Below are 15,698 nucleotides of genomic sequence, written 5' to 3' on the forward strand. Positions count from 1 at the left end.
GTAAGGCAGCTTCCGATCTGTACTTCAGGAGGAGCTTTGCCCAGTACTGAGCCCCACAGCATCTGCCCCCTGGAGACGCTCAGCCCCTCCCTGCCCCGGCTTCTGGGATTCCACAGCATACCCGTGAAAGCGCCCAGGTTGTCTTGCCTTCATAAGGGCTAGAAACATGCTTTTTGTTTTTTAAAGGGAACGTTGAGGTTCTTGGAATGCTAAACTCTTCCCTGCACACCAAATTCAGCAGTTGGGTAGTGCGACGGTGCTTGTTCAAAAATAAAGAAGCCCTATCAGAATCCCCAAAGGCCGTTTAACTGGAAAGGAGTGGATGTAGCCAGGGATGAGTAGCTGGCACCATCAGGGATGAGCCCCAGGCCTCACCGGAAGGGGCCACCGCTCAGAGGGGGAGCCTCTACTCCGCATGCAGAAGAACCCCGTCCCTGGCAGCATCTCCCAGGAGGGCTGGAAGGAGCCCGTCTCTGCTGCCAGTCAGTGTAGGCACTCCTGAGCTAGAGGGGCCAAGAGTCTGACTTGGTATGGCAGCGTCACACGCTCGGCCGTGAGATGCCAGCTATAGCAGAGAGAGAGAGAGAGAGAGAGAGACACGATACTGGGAAAAGGGGGTTGGCACGAATTCTTTTGGATCCAAGAAGACATCCCTTTGCTCTGAGCAGTCTTCCTTGCATCCCTCGTGGCATGATGCTGTTTCGCCAGACGACCAGGGGAGAATCCCACACGATGCCCCCTCACGCCGTTCAGCGGCTTAGCCCCCCCCCGCCCCCCCCAAGTCTTGCCGATGCTCCTTTTCTGACACTCTCCTTCGCGGTGGGGGTCAGGCAGGCTTCTGTGCTGGGGGGGGGCCCTACTTGATGAGGGTGGGGGTGATCATCTTGGGGAAGGAATAGTATCTGCACTCAGCCGGCGGCGAGATGTCCATGACCGCGGTGTGGATGTTCTCCTCCTTGAAGCCAGCCTCCAGCAGGTGCGCAACTTGAGTTTCCTAGGGAAGGAGATGCGGCTGCAGGTGAGTCCACAACCCCCCCTTGAGCCTTCTTCCAAAGGCAAGGGCGGGGAGGAGCCCCACAGAGCCCCACTTTCTTCTTAGCCCCACACCTCACGCCCGGTCCCCTCCGGCAAAAAGCCTTGTAAACAGGATCCAGAAGGTGCTGGCTTATCAAAGCCATGCGGTACAGACCTTGTCTACCAAACCCGTGTGGTACAGTCCTCCCTGAAATATCTATTACTATTTGACAGGGCTATGTTATCGATTACTATTGCACTTTTACTTCTATTGTGAGTATTTTAAGCTGCTACTGTTACTTGTATTGTATTGGTATGAATATTTATATACTGCTTTCCAACAAAAGATGTTCTCAAACTGGTTTACATGGAAGACGGACCAGCTGGTCCCCTGCCCCAAACGGCTGAGGGTCCCAAGAGAGAAACGAGGGAGACACCGGCGAGAGTCCCTGAGAGAGGGACTGGGCTGGATAGGGCCAGTTGCTCTCCCCCTGCTAAATGGAAGAGAATCCCATGACAGATCCTGAGTTTCCCCCGCAGAAGAACATTTCTATTTATTTATTTGATTGATTGATTGATTGATTTCTATACTGCCCTTCCAAAAATGGCTCAGGGCTATTTATATAGAGGAATAATAAATAAATAAGATGGCCCCCTGTCCCCAAAAGAGCTCACAATCTAAAAAGAAACATGAGATAGACACCAGCAACAGTCACGGCAGGGATGCTGTGCTGGGGGTGGAGAGGGGGGCCAGTGACTCTCCCCCTGCTCAATCAAGAGAATCGCCATGTTAGAAAGGTGCCTCTTTGCCCTGTTAGCAGGGTGCAGAATATCAAAACATGCAGAATATCTGCAGAATAACATGCAGAATATCTATTGCAAACCCAGACACAACCATCGCGGGCATCCACCTCCCGTATCCCTCCCCATGGGCAGCGAATTCCCACCCAGCACCACAGTCTTCCGGCCCTCACCTGAAACATCTTCTCGATGTCGGAATACCTGCTCTTCAGCAACTCGCCCCAGGACGTCAAGTTGCAGTAGGTGAGCACCCCACCCGGCTTCAGCAGGCGGTAGGCGTGATCCTGCAGCGAGGAGAGAGAGAGAGAGCCCGAGCGAGGTGGAGCTCAGCCCCAGAAAGAAGCCTTGGGGGGCTCCTGGAGTGGGCTGTGCTTGTGTGTGTCTTTGAGATCTGCCCACGGAGGAAAGGGCCCCGGGCAGGACGGAGCCTGTCCGAAACGGCCGCCTGCTGAATGACGGACATCTATATAGCGCTTTTCAACCAAGGTCCCCAGAGCAGTTGACATAGATCTCCATGCACAAAGATGCCTCCCTCACAGTCTTAAAAAGCAATGTGGGACAGGCCCCAGCAGCAGCCACTGGAGGGAGCGAGGCTGTGTTGGGGATGGAGAGGGCCAGTTGCTCTCCCCCTGCTAAATACAAGAGCATCACCACTTTGAAAGGGTGCCCCTTTGCTCGGCTAGCAGGGCGCTCCCTGAATTGGCTCCCCTCGGGCCGTGCCAGCCGCTCTCTCTGACTGGCAGCAGCTCTTCAAAAGGCGGCTGCCTGGCTCTTCTAACTGGAGGCTGGACTCGGGGCCCTTATTTGTTTGTGTATTTGATCTGATTTCTATGCCGCCCCTCCAACAATGGCTCAGGGCAGTTGACAACAAATAAAAACCATTAAAATCAATTTAACAGTTAAAATCAAAACTAAATCAAGTAAACATTTGGAAAAAAACACATTAAAATCATTTAAAGCCAGCATCAAAAATGTAAGACCATAAATCTAACTAAAAGCCTGGGTGAATAAATGTGTCTTGATTGCCTTTTTAAAAGTTGCCAGAGATGGGGAGGCTCTTATTTCAGCAGGGAGCACATTCCGAAGTCCGGGGGCAGCAACCGAGAAGGCCCGTTCCCGAGTAGCTGCCAAATGAGTTGGCGGCAACCTCAGATGAACCTCTCCAGATGATCTTAGCAGGCGATGGGGCTCATGGTGAAGACGACGTTCTCCTAAATACCCAGGGCCCAAGCTGTTTAGGGCTTTATAGGCAATGACCAGGACCTTGTATTTTGCCCAGAGACTGTACAGGAAGCAGATGGGAATCGGATTCCCTGCCACTCTTTAGGATCTGCCTTCTACTCCATGAGGTCCTGCCTCCCTCTCTCACCACACTAGGCCTGGGGGTCATCCCATAAAAGCGGTTGCCAAGAAATGTAGAGCTGACCAAAGGAAGGACAACACAGAACCTATGGAGTTCTCTGCCACAAGAAGTGGTGAGAGCCACCAGCCTGGAGGGCTTGAAAGGGGGCTTTGGCCAATTCATGGTCTAAAAAGGGCTACCATTCTGGGGGCTAGGGGCCACCTCCAGGCTCAGAGGGAGGATGCCTCTCAAGCCCAGTGGCAGGGGAGCAACAGCAGGAGAGAGGACATGCCCTCGACTCCTGCCTGTGGCTTCCAGCAGCATCTGGTGGGCCACTGTGTGAAGCAGGATGCTGGACGAGATGGGCCTCCTTGGGCCTGATCCAGCAGGGCTGTTCTGATGTCCTCAGCAGCTCTCCGAGGAATGCTTCCCAGCTGGCCTCTTTCTCGGGCCTCCCCGTCCCTCCCTGGAGATCCTGTCAGGAGCTGACCCTGGGACCTTCAGCCTGCAAAGCCTCGGCCGTGCCATCCCTACCGCTCGCTACGGCTACCCTTGAGGAATATCTTAAGCTGCCTTCTACGGAGTCTGCTGTTTGGCCCACCTCGCGCAGTACTGTCAACCCTGACTGGTAGCAGCTCTCTGGGATTCCAGACCAGGCCTTCTCCAGCCCTCCCAGGAGATGCTGCCGGGGCGTGGACCGGGGCCCTTCTGCAGGCCGAGCAGATGGGCTCCCTCCCGGAGCTGTGGCTGCTCCTGGTGAACACAGGAAGCCTCTGCCTGCTGAGTCTGACCCCTGGCCCGCCTCGTGCAGGATCGCCTGCTCTGACTGGCTTCAGGCGGGCGTCTTGTCCAGCCCTTCTAAACTGGAGAGGCCTGGGAAGCAGCCAGCCATTGCTCAGACACTTCAGCTCTCATCTCTGCTGCCCATGAGGACTAGAAACTGGGGCCCCACTTTTTAAAAAAACACCTGCAAAAGCTGTCTGTTTTTGAGTGCAGCCAGGCGGGTCTCACCTTGATGAAGCCAAACTGGTGGGTGTGCCAGGTGTCTTCCGACAGCGGGTAGGTGTCGTAGAGGATCCCTGCAGAGGGGGGGAATCACAACCCTCTCAGCACAGAAGGGGCCCTGCGATGCCAAACACCCCTCAGATGAGCAGCATCTTCATCTGGATCCCAAAGACTGGAAGCCCCCTTTGTAAGCCTGGGGTGAGAGAGATGTCCCCAGGCAGACACCCCAGGTGTCCCACTCCTGGCTGAATGGGGCGGGGTTTGTGCCTCCCCAAAACACTCATTCTTTTATATACTGTAGCACCAGCCATGCACGGGATGCTTTGAGAAGTACAGGGCAGTTGGGTCTCTGCCCCAAGGAAATCACCCCTTACCCCCGAGACTCTCCTAGGAACTATTGACAAGCAAGCCCACCCCTGTTTTGCATGCCCCACCCCATTCATCTGCATAGCTCCACCCCTTCACTGGCAGAGTCCTTTAGTTCTATTTCTTGATCCTGCCACAGAGGAATTATTATTATTATTACATTTATATCCCACTCTTCCTCCAAGGAGCCCAGAGTGGTGTACTACATACTTGAGTTTCTCTTTCACAACAACCCTGTGAGGTAGGCTAGGCTGAGAGAGAAGTGACTGGCCCAGAGTCACCCCAGCTAGTTTCATGGCAGAACGGGGATTTGAACTCGGGTCTCCCCGGTCCTAGTCCAGTACTCTAACCACTACTATTAATTATTAATAAATAATAATAATAATTTATGTTGTTATTGTTATTGAAATATTGTTATTGAAATATTGATAATAAATATTAATAAAATTATTATTAATAATATTTATATATTGGTTCTCAACAAAAAGATCTCAAAATGGTTTAGACCGTTGTTTGTCTCTCGGTGGCAGGATCAACAGCATTGTCCTCCGTTTTGCCTTCTGCAGAAGGAAGAGCTCCCTTGGAGGATGCCCTCTTGACTTGTGGGGTGTCCTTTGGGGCTGGGGGGGGCAAACTTCTCCCACTTACCATCAAAGTGCTCCTTGGGCAGCGTGGGAACCACGTCCTCCCACAGTCCCTTCAAGGGGACGACCTTCGGGACAAAAGCAGAGGAGAGGGAGGGTGAGTGGCCAGGCGTAGAGCAACTGGGCAAACAGAAGGGCCCTCCAATCATTGGTGCAACCTTCTGCTCAATTGCAGTTTAACCCGCCAGGTTCATTCAGGGCAAAGAGAACAGCCAGGCGGTTAACTCTTAGAGCACCGTTGCCTTGTTAGCCGGGGTAAGAAATCAAGGTCCCTTGGGAGAATTCCTGCGTGCCGAGTCGGTTTAAGTTTGCAATGCCCCTGACAAGCTCTGGGGATATTTGATCTCCAGGCTCTCGTCCATAAGAACAGCCCTGCTGGATCAGGCCCAAGGAGGCCCATCTGTTTCACACAGTGGCCCACCAGCTGCCCCTGAGAAGCCCACAGGCAAGAGGCCCATAGCCACCAGGCTCGTAGCCATTAACAGACCTGGCCTCCGTGAATTGGCCTACGCTCCTTTTAAAGCCCTCCAGGCTCGTGTCGTATTCAGTTACAAAGGAAACTGCCTCCTGCTGAGTCAGAGGTTTGGCCCATCAAGCTCAGTATTGTTTACACTGACTGGCAACAGCTCTTCAGGCTTTCTGGTGGGTCTTTCCCAGCCCTGCCTGGAGATGCTGAGGAGGACGGAACCTGGGTCCTTCTGCATGCAAAGCACTCAGGCTCTGCCTCAAAGCTATGGTCCATCCACAACAAGAAGCCTGCATAAGTGCAGCCCGTAAGCAGCTGCCTCCGACTGAGTCTGACCCTTGGTCCATCTAGCTCAGCACTGTCCTCACTGACTGGAAGCTGCTCTCCAGGGTTTCAGGTAGGGCTTTCCCCTGGGCCTCTCTGGAGAGGCTGCCGGGGATGGGACATAAGAACCTAAGAACAGCCCTGCTGGATCAGGCCCAAGGAGGCCCATCTAGTCCAGCATCCTGTTTCACACAGTGGCCCACCAGATGCCGCTGGAAGCCACAGGCAGGAGTGGAAAGGACATGCCCTCTCTCCTGCCATTACTCCCCTGCAACTGGTTCTCAGAGCCATCCTGCCTTTGAGACTGGAGGTGGCCCACAGCCCTCCGACTGGTAGCCATTGATGGGGGCTCTCTCCCTGAGCTACAGCCTACGGGGAGGAGAGCTGGTCTTGTGGTAGCCAGCATGACTTGTCCCCTTCGCTAAGCAGGGTCCATCCTGGTTGCATTTGAATGAGAGACTTGATGTGTGAGCATTGTAAGATCTTCCCCGCAGGAGATGGAGCTGCTCTGGGAAGAGCATCAAGGTTCCAGGTTCCCTCCCTGGCAGCATCTCCAAGATGGGGATGAGAGAGATTCCTGCCTGCAACCTGGGAGAAGCCGCTGCCAGTCTGGGTTGACAATACTGAGCTAGATAGACCCATGATCTGACTCAGTATATGGCAGCTTCCTATGTTCCTTCTTCACCAGGGACCTTCCCAACACTTATCCCGAGCTGGCCCTGAGCATGCTGCTGCCGTACCTTGTGCGGCTGTGTCTTGGCCCATTCCTGCAGCCGCTGGAAGACGCCCTCGTTGCATTCGATGATCCAGTGCTCTTCGATGCGGAACTCTTCGATCTTGGTGGCTGCAATCGCCATGCCGAAGCCCACCTCGAGGACGCGGCCTCCTGGGCACCACGAGAAAATAAGTCTGGGTGAGCCAGTGCCACTTTCCCAGACACTGGGAGGGGAAACATTCGCAGCACTGGGCTTCTCCGTTGCTCTGTGAAAGACGCACGCCTGGGGGAAAGCAAGCCCCTCGACATTTCCCAGCTCCTCTGGACTGGAACCAAACTGCACATCTCGTGGTTGCCTGGGAAATGATCACGGACCACACCACTAAATGGAAAAAGCGGTGACTGGTTTGGAACCAGTGTTTGAATTGATCAGGTTTTGCACTGCATGGTTGACATTTTATTTTCCCAGTTCTTTGAAACTGTAAAACTGACTTGTGCTTTTAGCTAAGCAGGGTCCACCTGGGTTGCATATGAATGGGAGACTTGATGTGTGAGCACTGCGAGATATTCCCCCCCTCAAGGGATGGAGCCGCTCTGGGAAGAGCAGAAGAAGGTCCCAAGTTCCCTCCCTGGCAGCATCTCCAAGAGAGGGCTGAGAGAGATTCCTGCCGGCAACCTTGGAGAAGCCGCTGCCAGTCAGGGAAGACGATACTGTGCTAGATGGACCAATGGTCCATCTCAGTATATGGCAGCTTCCTATGTTCTGATGAGAGCTGGACTGGTGCTAACAAGCATGACATGTCCCCTTTGCTAAGGAGGGACTGCCCTGGTTTGCATTTGAAGGGGAAGCTACATGTATGAGCTTCTCCTTAAGGGTTCTTCCCCTTAAGGGATGGGGCTGCTCTGGGAAGAGCAAATTGCAGAAGCTTTCAAATTCCTTCCCTGAGACAAGACTGAGAGGGATTCCTGCTTGTAACCTTGGAGAACCCGCTGCCAGTCTGTGAAGACAATACTGAGCTAGATGGATCAAGGGTCTGATTCAGTATAGGGCAGCTTCCAGGGACCTTCTGGATGCATGCCAAGGCACCGTTGACTGTTCAACCCTGTCCCCTCTTCCCCTAAAGGTATCGTCATGCCTTTATGGAATTTAAAATGCTGCCTACTTTTCTGGTTGCTCTGTATCCAAAAGGATACTGTAAAAGGTGTAAAAGAACATAAGTACATAAGAACATCAGAACAGCCCTGCTGGATCAGGCCCAAGGAGGCCCATCTAGTCCAGCATCCTGTTTCACACAGTGGTCCACCAGATGCTGCTGGAGGCCAGAGGCAGGAGCTGAAAGGGGCATGCCCTCTCTCCTGCTGTTTCTCCCCTGCAACTGGGACTCAGAGGCACACCGCCCCCAAGGCTGAAGGTGGCCAACAGCCACTGGACTAGTAGCCATCGATAGACCTGCCCTCCATGAATCTGTCTAAGCCCTTTTTAAAGCCATCCAAGCTGGTGGCCATCACCACATCCCATGGCAAGGAATTCCATAGATTAATTATGCGATGTGTGAAAAAGTCCTTCCTCTTGCAGGTCCTAAATTCCCCGACCTTCAGTTTCATGGGAGGGCACCTGGTTCTAATGTTGTGTGTGAGAGAGAAAACTTTCTCTCTGTCCACTCTCTCCACTCCATACATGATTTTATAGACCTCTCTCATGTCTCCCCACAGTCGTCTTTTTTCTAAACTGAAAAGCCCCAGGTGTTGTAGCCTTGCCTCATAAGAAAGGTGCTCTAGGCCCCTGATCATCTTGGCTGCCCTCTTCTGCACCTTTCCCAGTTCTACAATGTCCTTTTTGAGATGTGGTGACCAGAAATGTACACAGTACTCCAGGTGTGGCCCCACCATCGTTTTGTGTAAGGGCATGATAATATTAGCCATTTTATTTTTAATCCCCTTCCTAATGATCCCCAGCATGGAATTGGCCTTTTTCACAGCTGCCGCACATTGAGTCGACACTTTCAACAAGCTGTCCACCACCACCCCAAGATCCCTCTCCTGGTCCGTCACCGACAGCTCAGATCCCATCAGCATATACTTGAAGTTGGGGTTTTTCGTCCCAATGTGCATCACTTTACACTTGCCAGCACTGAACCTCATTTGCCACTTTGTCGCCCACTCCCCCAGTTTGGAGAGATCCTTTTGGAGCTGCTCACAATCCGTTTGGGATTTCACTACCCGGAATAGTTTGGTATCATCTGCAAATTTGACCACATCGCTGCTTACCCCTGCTTCTAGATCATTTATGAATAAATTAAAAAGCACCGGTCCCAGCACAGATCCTTGGGGGACCCCACTTCTGACTTCCCTCCATTGTGAACACTCTCCATTTATTCCCACCCTCTGTTTCCTGTCCTTCAACCAGTTAGCAATCCACACATGGACTTGTCCCCTTATCCCATGACCACTAAGTTTCCTCAAGACCCTTTGGTGGGGAACTTTGTCAGAAGCTTTCTGGAAGTCTACTATGTCTATTTAAAGGGGCTGCAGAAAGTCCCAGTTCCATCCAGGGCACCATTTTATTTTATTGATTATTGTTAAATTTATATAACACCTTTCATTAAAAACAATCCCAAGGCGGTTCACGTAGAATAATTAAAACAAGACTATAAAAACTACACAATTAAAATATTAAACTAAAATATAAAAACAAGAGATCTAACTAAAAAATTTTTTTAAATGCATGCATAAAATAACCATACAAAATACCAAGAAGCCGCAGCGGAGCGAGTCCTATAAAAGCCTGGGTAAAAAGCCAAGTTTTAACATGCTTTCTAAAAGCTGTGATGGAGACCAAGGAGTGAATAGCCACCGGGAGAGCATTCCAGAGTCTGGGGGCAGCCACAGAGAAGGCCCTGTCCCGCACGCACGACAACAAAGCCTCCCTCATTGTCGGCATCCGGAGCAGGGCACCCTCAGATGACCTTCTCAGCTGGGCAGCAACCCTGGGGAGCAGGCGGTATCCCAGGCCCAAACCATTAAGGGCTTTAAAAGTCAAAACCTGCATCTACTACAAATATTTATATACCACTTTTCAACTAAAGTTTCTGAAGCAGTTTACATAGGGAAATAATACGTAAATAAATAAGATGGCTCCCTGTCCCCCAAGGGCTCACAATCTAAAAAGGAAACGTAGGACAGACCCCACTAACAGTCACTGGAGGGATGCTGTGCTGGGGGTGGAGTGGGCCAGTTGCTCTCCCCCTGCTCAATAAAGAGAATCACCACTTTTAGAAAGGTGCCTCTTTGCCCAATTATCAGGGGATAAAGGAAGAGTTGGGAAGAACACATCTGAAACCCCGGAGAAATGCTGCCAGTCAGGGTAGACAAAACTGAACAAATGGATTGAAGGGTAGAAGGCATCTTCCTCTCTTCTTTTATCGAGGTGGCTGCAGCTCAGTGGCAGAAAGCCCCGGGTTCCGTCCCTGGCAGCATCTTCGGGTAGGGCTGGGAGAGACTCCTGCCTGCAACCTTGGAGAGCTGCTGCCAGTCAGTGCAGACAATACTGAGCTAGATGGACCAAAGATCTGACTCAGTATACAGCAGCTTCCTATGTACCTCTGATGAAACGATAAAGTATCCAGGACGAAGAAGAAGACTGTGGATGATCTGGAAGGTTTCAACATCTTAGAGCCACACAGAGCTTTTATACACATTATGGAGAAAAGTGGATCTAAGGAAGTTTCTTTCTCTCCATATGAGAACTCGGATTCACCCAATATCACCGGCGGGCAAGAAATGCAGGATGGACACACATTGCATCAATAACTTGTGGAACTCATTGCCACAGGGTGGTGTCAGAAAGTATTGTGTGTCTTCACCGAGAGGGGCTCTCAGTGGCCCACGGCCACTAAATTGAACCTCCATATTCAGAGGCCATCTATCTGAGCAGGGGGGTGGACTAGACGACCTCCAAGTTCCCAGGCCCAATTCTAAAACTCTACGCTGAACAAGATGGACTTTTGGTTCTTCCTGACAAACCCTTGTGTGCTTCGCCTGAGCCTTGGGCCCCTCAGCCTCAGCCCTGCAGCTGTCCGGAAGCTGTCTCCCCCTGAAGCCCAACCACAAGTGTTTCAAACAGGAGGCATTTCAGAGCTCAGCTATTCTTAACTCGGCTGCAATGCAACCAGCAAAGGGGTCAGGAGGTCCCCAGCTCGGCCGTAGTCGCAAGGCTGCGCGGGGGGTAAAAAAGAACGGCAAGAACTATTTTCAGCAGGAGCGGAGAGATTAGCCGGAGTAGCCACAGGACTGAAGACCAGCGAGCTGAACAATGTACTAGAGATTAGAGTTCCGTTCTGCTTCATCCCGGCTACCTGGGCCAAGCGGCCCCTTTCAAAGTGGTGGCTCTCCTTGTATGTAGCAGGGGGAGAGCAACTGGCCCACTCCAACCCCAGCACAGCATCCCTCCAGTGACTGTTGCTGGGAGTGTGTGTGTGTGTGTGTGTGTGTGTGTGTGTGTGTGTGTGTGTGTTGACTGTAAGCCCTTTGGGGATAGAGAAGCATCTTTAGGTATTATTATTATTGTTGTTGTTGTTTACATAGTCAGACAGGTGTTATTGACTAGTTTGTTTTATCCAGACATCGAGTCCTTCCCAAGGACCTGGGATGGCTGGATTTTATCATCAATGTTGTTGCTGTTATTATAGATATCGTCGCAGAATGTAGGCTGTTCCCAGTAAAGCTGCTTTTTGTAACTGGCTGATGGTGATTTCTGTGGCCCCTATGCTGTTGAGGTGCTCTTCAAGGTCTTTTGGGACTGCACCCAGGGCACCAATTACCACTGGGATTATTTTGGTCTTCTTCTGCCACAGCCTATTATTTATTTATTTATTTATTTATTTATTTATTTATTTTATTCTACATAAACCACTTTGAGAACTTTTGTTGAAAGCGGTACATAAATATTTGTAGTAACAGTAATATTTAACTCTCTGGTTCAAACATTAATTCTAAAAAGTAGTCTGGGCCACTGTACTTTGAACAAGTTTGGGTGATCTGTTTCATGCAGGATCATGCTCAACGTTTCCGCTTGTGCTGGAGCTCCATCCAATGAATCCCCTGAGAGCAATTTGACTCCCCACCACCACCACCAGCTTGTGTTCTACCCTGTTTGGCTTTGAATTTGGAGATGGTTTCTAGGACGTCGGTCTCCAGCCATTCCATGGGAGTGGAAAACAGAAAAAGAAAGAGGCCTAAAGATAGAATACAAGTTGGTGCCAAAGCCGGCTTTCAAGCCCAGCGTTGAGCCAGGGTTAATGGGGCGGGCACTCCGTTAAGCCAGGCTCCGGGATTGTGTGTCCACCTACCTACGCTGACACAGAGACGGGCGCCTAGAGCACCTGTGCTCATCGTGCGGAGCATCGTGTGATTCCCCTGGGCTTCGGAAGGCTGCGCTGGTCGCCACTGCAGCAATCGTGGGCACGGCGGCACGGCCAGGATTGTCTATGTGCGGCTGTGTGAAAGGCCCCAAAGTGCCGGTCATCCAGTGGGAAACTGAGTGCAGAATGAAAACACGACTTTTGAACCAGTTCCCGCGTTCTGCATGGCTCAGTTTATTATTTATTCAGTTTCTATACCGCCCTTCCAAAATGGCTCAGGGCAGTTGACTCTCTCTGGTTCTGGTTTATTTAGGGAAGGGGGCATTTTTTATTCCACTCCTGCCAAGAAAAACAAAGTACGCTGAGCTGAATTATTATTATTATTATTATTACATTTTATATCCCACTCTTCTTCCAAGGAGCCCAAAGCGGTGCACTACATACTTAGGTTTCTCCTCACAACAACCCTGTGGAGTAGGTTAGGCTGAGAGAGAAGTGACTGGCCCAGAGTCACCCAGCAACCAATTAACCCCCCCACCCCCAACATTTCATCCTGCCTGGTGCCAGAACTGAGGCAGGTGGGTTGGCAAAGGAGGCCAGAGGCAGATTGGCTGCAACTCTGCTTCTTAAGCCGAATGAGCTTATGGAACTCCCTGCTACAAAATTGCTTCAGAATCAGGACCAGAGTGACAGCTGGGGATCTGGAAAGCCAGTCTGGAAGAAGAGATACAGACTTGGCTCTTCAATAGGAAAAGCTGTAGGCGAGGATAGCGTTGAATCGGGGCTCTGGCATGGCGGCTGTTCCCAGCCACCCCCACCCCCACCCAGTGCCCCAGAAACCAGGGTGTGCCTGCCTCATCTAAGTTGGCTTCTGACCCCGGTCCCCAGGGCTTTGAAAGAGGGAAAAATCAGAATTGTGCAGTGCTATGTGGGTGCTAGAAAGGAGGTGGGTGGGTTGGCACGTGTCTACTACACCTACAAAGATGAGAATGACCATGGTTTTCCCCGTAACACTCTATGGATGCAAAAGCTGGACTTTGAAGAAGCAAGACGGAAAAAGCATGGACGCTTTTGAACTTGGGTGCTGGAGAAGACTTTTGAGGATACCCTGGACAGCCAGGAAAACAAACCAATGGATCCTAGAACAAATCAATCCAGAATTTTCACTCGAGGCACAAATGACCAGGCTCGAAGTATCATACTTGGGACACATTATGCAAAGACCCAGCTCCCTTGAGAAGTCCATAATGCTGGGGAAAGTTGAAGGCAGGAGAAGGAGAGGACGACCAGCAGCAAGGTGGATGGACTCCAGCACGACAGCCATGAAGGCACCACTGAGAGACCTGAAAGGCCAAGCTGAAGACAGATCATCATCCTGGAGAGAATCTATCTCTGTGGTTGCTAAGAGTCGACACCGGCTGGACAGACCTTCATCAATCAATGTGGGTGCAGTTTGCCTGGTGAGCATGCACCACCACGACACCCGCCCGAGCATCTTCTGAGCCCCCAGACTTTGTTGCCTAGAGTCACCTTCTGTGACATTTCAGAGCTGACAGAGTGGGAGGAAATCTCCCAAACTGGGAATCTGACAGCCCTGTTGCCGAAGAAGAGGGTTACAGTCATCAGTCGACTCTGTGGGGCGTCGCTGAGGAGTTTGCAGGGAAGCACTTTGGCAGGGGACGGGGTCATGAGTTGTTTTTGACATCATCGAACATCGTGCAAGTTTTGCACCACGGCACCAATGTTCTTTTAGAACTTTTTTGTAGAACTGCGCTTTGCGGTGGGGGGAGGCACTTCACGTATTGGGTCAGGATGCATGCTTAAAAAAACAAAAAAGAGCCGGGGGGGGGGGCCATCATGCATCTTTGCATGCCTCTTACCTTTGGAAGCGGCCACAGTGGCCAGAGAATGCATGTAAGGGGTCTCCCAGCGCTCCATCACTGGCTTGCCCAGGATCTCCAGATGGGTCTCTGTCTGATTGAAGCCTGCGGTCGCATCTTTCCAAGTGGGCTTGCAGTTTTCTCCTTCCTGAAAAATGGGGTGTGTGGCTTGGGAAGAAGTCATGGCTCCGGTCGGTGGAGAAGAGCTGGGCGGAGGAGGGAGAGGAAGAGGGAGCAGCGCTGGGGAGCAAGAAAGGAGGAAAGAGAACTCTTGGACTCTGAGCTGGCTTTAAATAGAGGAGGCAGCAGGAAAAGCTGAGCTTGCACTGGAGGGTGGAAAGAGGAGGGGGCCTCTTCGCTCCAAAGGGGAAAGGCACAGGACAAGGGACACCTGCTGGAGAAAAACATCCCGAGCAGAACTGCTACTCCCCATCAGACTCTTCTTGCCCTGCCGTGTAAGGATCGCCTTCCCTTGGATCCCTGCGTCTCAGTCTTTTAAGTAGCATCTCCTGTGACAAATATTTATATGCTGCTTTTTGGGGAAAGGGCTCAAAGGGCTTTACCTGGAAAGAGAAATAAGAAATGCATAAGATAAGATGGTTCTCTGGCCCCCAAGAGCTCACTGTCTGAAAAGAAACCAAAGGCAGACATCGGCAAGGACGGCGACAAACATCGATGGGCCGCTTTCCAATGAGGGCGCTCAAATGGGTTTAAAAGAAAAAGAAATAAAGATGGTCCCCTGTCCCGAAGGGTTCACAGTTCAAAAAGAAACACGAGGTAGACACCAGCAGCAACACACAGTCACTGGAGGGATGCTGTGTTGGGGCTGGAGAGGGACGGCTGCTCTCCGCCTGCTAAATAAAGAGGGGTCCAGCAGTCCCCTTCGGAAATAAGTAGGCATCACTTCAATTTCCTAATGGGTTTGATATTTATAGTGCAGTGTGCCATATCTCGGAAGAAGGGCTGTGTGTCTCTAGGGCCATGAGATGAAAATGTCTGATCTAACCTGATGGGGTTAACAGCAGGAGGGAGGGCAGGCCCCTTTCAACTCCTGCCTGTAGGCTTCCAGCGGCATCTGGTGGGCCACTGTGCGAAACAGGTGGCTGGACGAGATGGGCCTCCTTGGGCTTGATCCAGCAGCAGGGCTGTCCTTATGTTCTAGGTTGGCCTCCTTTTTACACCAGAGGAAGGGGCACAACAGGAGTGTGTGTGCCTGCCTGGGCTAAAAAGGTGATGCCGCCCAAAGTGAGGAAGGCTGAACGTGCTGCTGGGCAAAGTGCAGCATCCCAAATGGTGGTTGTTGGGAAATTTGCCATCATTTTGAAAGGGGAAAGACGGAAGGGGAAAGACAGAGGAGGAAGAGGGAAGGGTGAAAGTGACTCATTTTAGGCAATAACCAGCAGCAAACACAGCCCTGCTTGCTGGGCTTCCCCCCCCCCCTCTCACTTTGTCCTGTAGCTCCTAATTGTGTCTGGGATGGTGACATACCACACACTGGGAAACTATGCACTGGATCAGACCCAGAGAGATCCAATCCAACAGCCTGGTTCTTCCAACCCCGCCACCCACCCCGCTGCCTTTTATGTTTACAATCAATAAATCAGGAGTTATAATATATGTAGTGTTGGCTTCAATACATTTATGCTCCATTCAATTATAATAGCATGCTATTTGTTTTTTGTTTTTAAAGAATAACCTCCTTGGTGCATTAAAAAAATTTGTTGTTCTTTTATTCTAAAAATTACGTGCCTAAGAGCTGTCCTATTTAGTTTAAAAAAGAA

The 15,698-nt window shown here is 51.2% G+C and overlaps 1 protein-coding gene across 1 annotated transcript; it reads right to left on the reverse strand.

The window, feature by feature from the left end:
• Positions 1-602: 602 nt before the first annotated feature.
• GAMT (guanidinoacetate N-methyltransferase) lies at positions 603-14,194 on the reverse strand. The gene is made up of 6 exons (XM_053299255.1): positions 13,918-14,194; positions 6,703-6,848; positions 5,177-5,240; positions 4,169-4,236; positions 1,989-2,099; positions 603-994 (listed from the first exon to the last, which is right to left on the reverse strand). Exons 1-6 carry the CDS (start codon positions 14,099-14,101, stop codon positions 857-859), a joined length of 711 nt encoding a protein of 236 aa, XP_053155230.1. The 5' UTR covers positions 14,102-14,194; the 3' UTR covers positions 603-856.
• Positions 14,195-15,698: the final 1,504 nt, after the last annotated feature.

The sequence above is a fragment of the Hemicordylus capensis genome, chromosome 2, assembly GCF_027244095.1.
Source record: "Hemicordylus capensis ecotype Gifberg chromosome 2, rHemCap1.1.pri, whole genome shotgun sequence".
NCBI classification, from domain to species: Eukaryota; Metazoa; Chordata; class Lepidosauria; order Squamata; family Cordylidae; genus Hemicordylus; species Hemicordylus capensis.

Coding starts and splice junctions, on each gene's coding strand:
- GAMT (XM_053299255.1), bottom strand. CDS start 14,101: ATGACTTCTTCCCAAGCCACACACCCCATTTTTCAGGAAGGAGAAAAC. Junction 6,849..13,917: donor CACTGTGGCCGCTTCCAAAG/GTAAGAGGCATG, acceptor CGTGGTGCCCAG/GAGGCCGCGTCCTCGAGGTG. Junction 2,100..4,168: donor ACCAGTTTGGCTTCATCAAG/GTGAGACCCGCC, acceptor TCCTCGCTGCAG/GATCACGCCTACCGCCTGCT.